At 51.0% G+C, this 9855-nt stretch overlaps 1 protein-coding gene across 1 annotated transcript in view; it reads left to right on the top strand.

Annotated features, from left to right (window-relative positions):
- The first annotated feature begins 208 nt into the window (after nt 1–208).
- The window catches only part of KIAA1211 (KIAA1211 ortholog), a 24855-nt gene continuing 15208 nt past the window's right edge, over nt 209–9855 (top strand). The window contains exons 1-5 of the mRNA XM_023532129.1: nt 209–403; nt 515–961; nt 2802–2870; nt 5050–5232; nt 5906–8627. Of these exons, the coding sequence (XP_023387897.1) occupies nt 209–403; nt 515–961; nt 2802–2870; nt 5050–5232; nt 5906–8627 (3616 nt within the window). The remainder of the gene's footprint in view (nt 404–514; nt 962–2801; nt 2871–5049; nt 5233–5905; nt 8628–9855) is intronic.

Here is a 9855-nt window from a genome sequence, read left to right as displayed (position 1 = left end):
TCCTCTCCCTTCTCCCTGCTCTTTTAGCTGCCACTCACCAGTAGGCAGCCCCTCCTTGGCGCTTTTCTCCTGCCTACTTCTCTGCCTCTTCCCTATTTGGTGTCTTCTGTCCCCTAGTTCACAGTGGGTGGCTAGAGCAAGGCAAAGAGGAGGTCCCAGTGGAAGCACAAGATTGTTCCTATGATATCAGCATTGATAATGGAAAGACATGCTGGTCCTTGGGCCTCCTTCACCTCGTCAGTGGTACCCACTATGGCCAGAACATTGTGTTCAAGCTCAGGGCAGCGAGGAAGGCAGTCGAAGTATAAAATTCAAGGGGAATGTGTCCAAAGGGGGCTGGAGGGGTCCCTTGTCGCAGCAACCACAAGGGCACTGCTCTCCCCCAGTGGTTCCTGCATTTCACGTAACTATTTTCTATACAATTTTTATACCTTTAAAAGACTTTTTATACAAATTAATTTAGAGGTCTATCAAAATTTTTTGTCTTCACGTATATCCCCAACTTTCGGTTCAGAAACATGGTCTCTCTACTCCCTTGGGAAATGATGGCATCCCCACAAAAGAGCTGGCTGAGTGGAAAAGCTCATGGCTTGAAGGTACGAAAGGAAAAGAACAGATGCTGGAAAACACATTCACTCGTTGCAGGACTGCACTGTGGTTTGCTGGCAAGGTGTCTAGTCTAGGAAGCAGCTGTGTACGAATCTGCCTCAGTGCTGCTAGATATGCTGGGGACCCGGCTGTGCTTGCTGTAAACTGCCTCGCGGCTTCAGAACGTCTGTCTTTGGTTTCTCTCCAGCGACAGTTGGGCAAGAACATCAAGTTTGGGCAGCCACCACCCAGTGCCATTCCCATGAAGAAGGCAGACAGTGGAGAGGCTAGCTTAGAAGAGGACCTGTTCCTGACCAGTCCTATGGAAATTGTGACTCATCAGGACATCATCCTCTCAGACACTGAGAACAAAGTAAGGCTCCTCCAGGCAGTGACTTAGGTGCTAAGAAGCCCGGGAAGGGTGTGGGGGCAGGGTAAGGCTGGGAGAAGCTTCTCTGATGAGCAGCCCAGGGCTGGAGGGCACTTCCTGGGCAGGTGCCCTGGTCTGCCAATTTGGAGAAGGGGGAGGGAGAGGAGACATGCCCTTTGCACGTGCTCTGCCCAGTGTCTTGCACTTAGTCTCAGGTTGGCCCACCTCTTCTGGGAAGCCTTACCTGGCCTCATAACCAAGCTGTACTCTCCTCTACACCTTCGCTGTGCATCCTTAGTGCTTCTTACACATCTACAGCCCATCTGTGTCTATGTCCACGTGACTGTTTTCTCTCCACTTCTAAACGCTGAGGACAAAACTGGATCTTACACATCTCTGTCTCCTCAGGACTTAGCCAGTGATCACTTAGTAGCCCAAGTAATGATTCGTTGAATTGGATGAATTTAAAGGGAAATGAGGAAAGGCCGACCATAACAAATGGAGCAGAGTAAAGGTTACTTGGTGTGGAAAGTTACTTTGGTCCAGCACTGTCCTATCTAAATTTGGTTTTTCAATGCTGAAAAAACCACTCTGAGCACATCCTGAAGTGTGAGTCCTTCCAGCAGCAGAAGGGACCCCACCCCCTCAGGCCTCTTATGGGAAAAGGAGGAAAAATCCCAGCAGTAGCTAGAGTGAGGAGTTAGTTCTCCAGGTGAGGCACTGAGGCTTCCAGTCTTAACACATTCTCTGGGCTCTGCCTATCGACGTCCCTGAAATTATGTTGAGTGCCATTAAAATAAGCATGTCCCCTTTCAAGAAGCCATGCTCGTTATCAGCTAATATGTCCCAAGAATGGGAGGAAAGGTGGGCGATTTGCGGAGCAAAGCGAGGAAGGAAAGAAAAGGACAGTCCCCTCCTGTGGCCCGTCTCTGCCTGAGTCCTGCCCCGATCTCTCTCGGCACCCACGCATGTGGGTAGCGGGTGGTGTGGTGGGTGAAGCAGGGGTGGGCCTATCCCTCCCTCTAGAGCCAGAAATGCTCTCTGCAACCTCTCCAAAGCTCCTCATCAGCAAGGGCCAGCAGCCTTAAGGCAGGGATTTCCCAAAAGTGAAGCAAGTGTCTTCACTGTTACTGGTGACTCAATATGTGCAAGGCACGGTGGCCTGAGTGTGGTGCAGAAAGCAGACTGAAGAAGGACAAGTCGATATTACCACTCTGGAAGGGACAATAGGAGGCTTTTGTAAATATTGGCAATACAAGATAGAAAGTCTAGCAGGCCATCAGAAAGGTACAGGTGACGCGACGTGGGCGTTCCCAAGGCAGGCGGACGCGACAGCTTTTTTCTTCTCCTTCCGTCTTTCCTGAGTTGTTTCCCCTCCTCAACCCAGCCCTTTGCATGTGGCATTGGGGTCTTCTTTTCTTCTCACGGAGAAGAGGTCTGGCGTAGAGGTGAGAGGTTTGGCAGGTGAAGCGGGTGGAAGGCAGCTAGCAAAGTGAAAGCTCTGAGGTAGGGGTCCTGCTTCCCAGGCAAGATGGCTGTAGGCAGCCCCCAGATTCTCTCAGCGACAGGCAAACACACCGTGAGGACTGAGGTTAGAGACTGCCCAGATGGGAAATGTACTGGGCTCGGGGAAGGGGGAGTGCACACTCTGAGCCTCAGGTGCCCTCGTGGGGCCTGGACATGGGCACTGTCCCCACCGTGACTCCTGCTGGCTCTTTGAAGCCAGCGGAACCTCCGTGAGGAAGACAGGGCGGCCTTTTCCAGGCATAGCCGGTGGCTGGTTATCTGGTTATCAGAACTTCTTGTTCTGGTGTGTGACTTAAGAGCTCTCTTACTGTTCCAGTCTAGTGATACGACAAGTTCCCTGAGTCCTCTGAATCTGCCTGGAGCCAGAAGTGAGATGGAAGAGAAGGTAATATGATTTGAACTTATGTATTTAGCTTCCTTACTTTAACTTCCATTTTCCCCATTTTTGCGATCTGCTGCCTCATTTTTCCATTCATCAATTCTGCCTCATCCATTACTTTAAATTCCTTCAAAGTGCAACCGTAGTAGGTATTGGAACGTCTGTTTCCATGGCAATGCAATTGCTGGACCTGAACCCTGCTCTGAAAAACAGCCGCTGCCCAGCATGCCTACATTTGGAGTCCTAGGCGTTGGGAGTTTTCCTAAATGTATCACGCATTTCAAGGCACTGTTACACTGTTGAAAAAGACATTCCAGAATACCTGAAGGTACCCAAGTCTGTAAGGAAGAGTATCCTATTTAGAGATACCCAAAAAAAGGACCCCCAAAAAGGACCTTATCATTTCTCTACTTGTATGTATCCTTGCTTTTTAACTTGTCTGCATGCCATCGAAGCCAAGGACTCCACCTGCAGGAGTCTAGGGAACCCCGTGGAGCCCATGGGCACCCCTTATGTGGTGGCCAGCCCACTCTCATGAGGACTTTTCACCTGCACAGGGGCCCAGGTGTCCTCCTGGGGTCTGGCAGATCGTACAGTGAGTAGGGTATGTCCCATGGTCTTCCAAAGAAGATGGCCCAAGACAGTGCCACCGCCCAGAGAGTGAAGAGGCCCGGCTGGAATAACTAGAAATGAAACATTGCATTTAAATCTCAGTTTCTAGTGATTATCTGTGTCTTCAATCTGCCACAGTTGGCTCAAACTCCTTTGACTCGTGCATCTGTTAGTGGATGGAAATAAATGTTTAATTCATCTCTTTTCAACACTAGTTCAGAATTTGATACCTATTATAAAGATAACCATAAATAAATAAAAGCCAGGAGGCCAAAGGCTGGAATTATTTTTCCTTACCTCTGTGCTTCTTGTAATAAATTATTATTTACTGAGCATCCATCCCTTTTGCTCTTGGAGCTAGCTTGGTCCTTTAGCTTTTGTGCATAAATTGCAAGAAGGTAATTGCAAAAAGCAAAGCCGTCAGTTAAAGCCTCTGACTGAACTTAGAGAACGAACACAGAACACAGTCTGATAGACGAACCCCGGCTTTTTCTAGCGCTGCCGGTGTCTGAGCGCTGCGGGCGCAGGCAGTAGGGCTGCGAGCGCCCCCTGCTGCACTTTGGCGTGGCGAGTGGTGTGACCTAGAGCACTTGCCTTGCTGCCTGCCAGTAGGTACCCTGTAGGTACAGGTGTGGCTTCTTCCATCTGATTCAGTGTGCTGCTGGGTTCAGGCTGAGCCACGGTCTCTCTGACCTGTCTAAATCTGTACAGTTTGTCTGAGGCTCTGGTTTTTAAGTGATTGCATCTGTATTACAGAACTGCAAGAGGTGCTGCAGGCCATCCTTGGAAGAATCGCCCTCCCGGCGTGTGCCACATTTCTGAGTCTCCTCTTAGTTTCTCCGTGTACTCAGTGCTCTGTGACTTTGGAGTGATAGTGTTGAAACTTTTTTGCGGGTTAGAAATTTCATGCCCTAGTCATAGGTGTTATACTTTACTGTTCCTTCATTCTTCCAACAAATATTTATTGAGCACTTGCTACTCGGGCATGAAGGGGACTGAGAATGAAGATGAAAAAGATACACTCCCTACCTCAAAGGGACTAAGGTAGGAGTGGAGATATATTCACACGGTGTCGGAGATAGTGGGAAGGCTGTTAGTTATCGAGGTCTTTGCATGGAGTGAGCTTCTCTAGGGCTCAGCAAACTACTACTTATTTTAGGCTTTGTGGCCATAAGGTCCAACTGTGAGCCTCTCCTTTGTTCTGCTCTTCCACTGTAGCATGGATGTGGCCAAGGACAATGGCTGATGGGTGTGGCCTTGTGCCAGCAAAACTTTATTTACCAAACAAGCTGCAGACAGGATTCAACCTCTGGCTTTGTTTCCTCGACCCCTAAGTTAATCTGATGCCCACATTATTCAGAGTAGGAAAATTAGTCCCTGAAAGGTTAAATAACTTTTACAAGTTAATGCAAATATCATTCTCAGAACAAATAGTCAACATGCTGTTTTTTGATTCCAAATGCAGTGCTCATTTCACTGTATGAATGAGCCCGCTCTGCTTGCTGCCCTTCCGGGATCTCCTGCAGGTTGCTTTCTGATTTGGACTGATTTTATATTTTCATATCCACCGTAGGTGGCTCCAGTTAAACCATCTCGGCCAAAAAGGCACTTCTCTTCTGCTGGCACCATCGAAAGTGTTAACCTAGATGCCATCCCCCTGGCCATCGCTCGCCTGGACAACAGTGCCGCCAAGCACAAACTATCTGTTAAGCCAAAAAACCAGAGGGTGTCAAAGAAGCACAGGCGACTTGCCGGGGTACGTGGAACCTGTCCTGGCTGGCCAGGCAGCTGCCCTTGCTTGCTGGGTACTAGTTCTGCCAAGTGGGGCGGCAGTGTGATGGACCCAGAAGGGACTGGGTCTCCCCGCACCGGGGCTTTGAGTGGGCTTCAGCGAATGAGGGTGCGCAGGCTCATTTACTTCCCGTCGCCCTTTCTGATGTGTTGCCCTCGGGGGTGCCCAAAGGCCCTTAGAGGGAAAGACTGCCTTTTGAGGGGACTCCAGACGCTGTGTTTGCTTTGCAGCAGAAAGGTGGCCTGGCCTTCCTCCGCCATGGCTTAGCCAAAGCTTCTTCGGTTTGATTAGGGTAGACATCTAAGTCAAAAGTTTCAGGGAACATAGATGAAATGTAAATATCATTTTGCCTTCATCTTTCTAGTCCTGAACTATTGGTTTTCCTGCAACTATTCATTCACATTATGAAAAAGGAATTTGAGAATGACAAATAAAGGGGCTCGAGAGTAAACGTGAAGTCTTTTCTTCTGCCCCCACAATTTACTCTTGGTGTGACGGCCTGAGTTAGCAATCTCTGTACTTAGAATAGCCGCCCCTTCTTTTGAGATTAAGAGGGCCGCCTACACTGTGAAAAGGATAAGTAACGGTTGCCTGTGCAAAAGGAGAAGGCTAACTCTGTCTTCCTTACCAACATTAGGATCAGCCAGATGAACAGGATGGCTTTCTGCATCAGCTGTCCCTGGACCAGAACGGACACCCTGGAGAAGACAAGCCGATTTGGCCTGAAGAGGAGCCAGAGCCACTGGACTCTGAGGAAGAGAAGAGACGCCAAGAAGAATACTGGCGAGAACTCGAGGCCAAGTGCAAACGACAGAAGGCTGAAGCAGCCGAGAGGAGACGCCTGGAAGAGCAGAGGCTCCAGGCCCTGGAGAGAAGGCTTTGGGAAGAGAACAGAAGGCAAGAGCTCCTGGAGGAACAAGAAGAGGAAGAGTTGGGAGAGCAGAGAGACCTACAGCTAGAGGCAGAAAAGAGGCAGTGTGAAGAGGGGAGGCGGAGACTGCAAGAGCAAGGTGGCCAAGGCCAAGAGCAGAGGGAGCAAGAGGAGAGAAGGCACCTGGCAGCCGAAGAGCAGAAGCGTCTGGAGGAAGAGGCTGAGCGACTGGAGAGACTCGCACAGCAGGAGGAGCCGGAGGAGCTGGAGGCGCAGAGGCGGCAGGAGGCGGAGAAGCAGCTGCTGGAGGAAGAGGAGAGGAGGCTAGAGGAGCTCAGACAGCAGGAAGAGCTGGAGCAGAGGCGACAGGAGGAAGAGGATCGGCTGAAGGAGCTTAGAAGGCAGGAAGAGCTGGGGGAACAGAGACAGCGGGAGGAGGAGGCAAAGAGAAGGGAAGAGCTGAGAAAAAAGCAGGAGGAGCTTGAGGTGCAGAAGGAAGTGGGAAAGAAGCCTCAGGAAGCACCCACAGAGGAGAGTGGGCTGGAGCTGGACGACATAAGGGGCGTAAGGAGCCCACTTGAGGCTGACTTTGCAGAGAAACCAGAAAAACCAGAACAAGAACACCTGAAGCCCGAGAAGCAAAGAGAAAACTTTGAGGAACCAAATGTTTGTGAGAAGCAGAGCCAAGAAGCTGAGCCCTCAGGAGAGCAGCAGGAAGAGCAGGGGGATTTTCATGGGGAAGATCGTTGTGAAGGTCAGGAAAAGGGAGATGAAATTAACTTATCACCTCCCCGGAAACAAGAGGTGCAAGTGGGAGAGAGACTGGCTCCAGTGGAGAAGAAAGAAGCCGCTGCTCCAGAAAAAGACAGAAAGGTGGAGGAACTCAGGTGGCAGGAAGTGGATGAGAGGCAGACCATGCCCAGACCCTATACTTTCCAGGTGTCATCAGGAGGGAAACAAATTCTCTTCCCCAAAGTCAACCTGAGCCCAGTGACACCCATGAAAGATGCGGGACTTGCCTCTGCTTCCCATGAGCCAAAGGCCCTCAAAGCCAGCCCGGCCTCTCACGCCCTGCCCTCGTCCCTGAGCATCCCCCACACGGCCATCCTGGTCACGGGAGCACAGCTCTGCGGCCCAGCCGTCAACCTGAGCCAGATCAAGGACACGGCATGCAAGTCTCTCCTGGGTTTGGCAGAAGAAAAGAAGCACGTGGATGTTCCCGCCCTGGATAACTCACCCCGAGCCCCCGTCGACCCCCGGGCAGGCAGCGGGAAGGCCAGGCCCCCCCAGCAGTCTCCAAGCAGTGCGGCTGCACTGGCCGAATGGGCTTCCATTCGGTCCAGAATCCTGAAGAACGCAGAGAGTGACCAGAACAGCAAGAGAGACCAGTCTCAGCCTGGTGATGAGCACACTCCCAGGGGCCGATGTGATTCCCGAGGGAACCTCCGGAAGACCCCACCAGTGAATGCAAAGTTCTCTATTATGCCTGCCTGGCAGAAATTCTCTGCCGGGGGCACAGAGACCTCCAAACAGAACACAGAAGCTGAAAGCATTAGAAAAAGATTTGTGCTGGGAACCAGTGATGAGATAGCACCCCCCACTCTGGCCGCTGATGATAATGAGCACGAGAAGGGCACAGAGAAACTGGGGGTGCACCAGGAGCCGGCGGACACCACTGAGGGATGCAAATTTGCCAAAGACCTTCCATCTTTCCTTGTTCCAAGCCTTCCTTACCCTCCGCAGAAAGCAGTGGCCCATGCAGAGCCCGTGACCACTTCAGACAGCGAGGTCACCAGTGGTATGGGAAAGCCAGACCCTGCGATGCTAGGTAGGGAGGAAAAAGCCTCACCTTTTGGAATAAAGTTGAGAAGGACCAACTACTCCTTGCGCTTCCACTGTGACCAGCAGACAGAACAGAAAAAGAAGAAAAGGCACAGCAGCATAGGGGACAGTGCCAATGGGGGGCCACCTGCACCAGGGAACACACATGGGGAGAAAGAGACAGAGAGTTTGGCTCTCAAACATGGCCCATCCCTCCCCCTGGAGAGGAAGCAAGTCCCGTCCACCTGGAAAGACTCTGCTGAAAGCCCTTCCATCCACTCTCCTGCAGCCCAGCCTGGGCCCCCACTGGCCAGCAGCCAGACCTCAACTCCAGAGCATGACAAGGCAGCAAACCGAATGCCACTGGCGCAGAAGCCAGCCCTGGCACCCAAGCCCACCAGTCAGACCCCACCATCCTCCCCACTCTGCAAACTGAGCAGGCCCTACCTGGTAGAGCTGCTGGCTCGCAGGCCAGGGAAGCCCGACCCGGAGCCCAGCGAGCCATGCGGTGGCCCCCAGCCACCCTCTCCATCATCCCCTGAGGAGAGGAAGGCCCGGAGGAGGGATGAGGAGGAAGAGATGGAAACGGAGAGGAAACCCACTTCCCCGGCTCTGTCTGCTGTCCAGCAAGAGAAGCCTCCCCAAACACCCGAGGTTGGGAGGAGAGGTACGTAGACGTAGGTCAGAAAACAGTGCCTCTGTCCTTCATGTCGTCCATGTCACAGCTAAAGCCAGAACTGCCCAAGGCTAGAAGTAGCCATTGGAGTTGGTGTTGGAGCATTTCTCTTAATTAGAGGCCGGTCGTTATTCCCAAAGGGAATGAGTCATAGCGAGGCTCTTTACTTTTATTAATCAAAAGAAACTTTTGTGGCTGAAAGCTTTTCTGAAAGAAAGGATTTCCTGAGCCACATTCCACCAGAGAAAGGACCGGGTCCCAGGCATGCAGCCTGAACCACCAGCAGCAGGGCTAGGAGGAGACAGACATGTTCACTGTCAGGTTTTTTTATACGATGGGTTTGGGGAAGAAAGGTGTAAGTTGTTTTGAAAGAACTTACATTAGCTACAGGCAAAGACGAGTGGGAAAAGATGACAGTTTGGGGGCAGGCGTACAGTCCACAAGGAAGGAGTATTTGCTACTTTAGGATTGACTGTGGGCAACAGCTGGAAAGTTCACATGTACACAAGATGCTTTTGGATCTGATGGCCAGCTGTTCCCTCTAGTTAAAAGCTGAAATAGCCACCTGGAAATTGATCCAACATTTTAGTGTACGTTCAGGAATGTTAGCAGGCTTGTTTCTGCCAACAGCTGTTAACTGGTTAATCTCCCTTGTCTCTCTCCCCGACTCTCCAGCCAGCTGTAATTTAATTTAGGACACCTCAAAATTTTTCTCTTGTCACTTTTCTACTGTTCTTTATCATTTTGGAAATACAGACTGACTCTGCTCTGTGTCTGCAACTCACATATTAATGAAATAAGTTAAAGCTAGCACAGACTAATGTGCTTTCAGTTGACAATGGAAGTAAAATCTGATCCGAATTAATTAAGGTGTCCTTGATCATGGTGAGGGGCCGCGCAGTGATGGTGAAGACTGGAATTTCCTAGACCAGTGACTGTTCTGTCTGGGCAGTAGCAGCACTACGGCGGGAGCTTGGGGGGCTTTCAACAGTTCCACCAGCCTAAGGAACCTCTGTGGGGGTTATTGGCTTGGTCTGAGTTTTTCGCAAAATGCTCTGTAAATGCATCCTGCTGCACCAGCTTGCCACTGGGAAGCCCACCTATAAAGAAATTTTAGGGCCACCCTTACTCCTGGTTGCCCCTCATGGTTTTTTATGGTAAATGCTCGGAGCAGCTCCATGATCACTTGGAGTGGCTTTGGGGCCCCCGAGAACCCTTA

Source organism: Pteropus vampyrus, unplaced genomic scaffold, assembly GCF_000151845.1.
Source record: "Pteropus vampyrus isolate Shadow unplaced genomic scaffold, Pvam_2.0 Scaffold77, whole genome shotgun sequence".
In the NCBI taxonomy this organism is placed as follows: Eukaryota; Metazoa; Chordata; class Mammalia; order Chiroptera; family Pteropodidae; genus Pteropus; species Pteropus vampyrus.
Note: the sequence above shows the minus strand (reverse complement) of the source record. Positions and strands in the feature narration are given on the sequence as shown.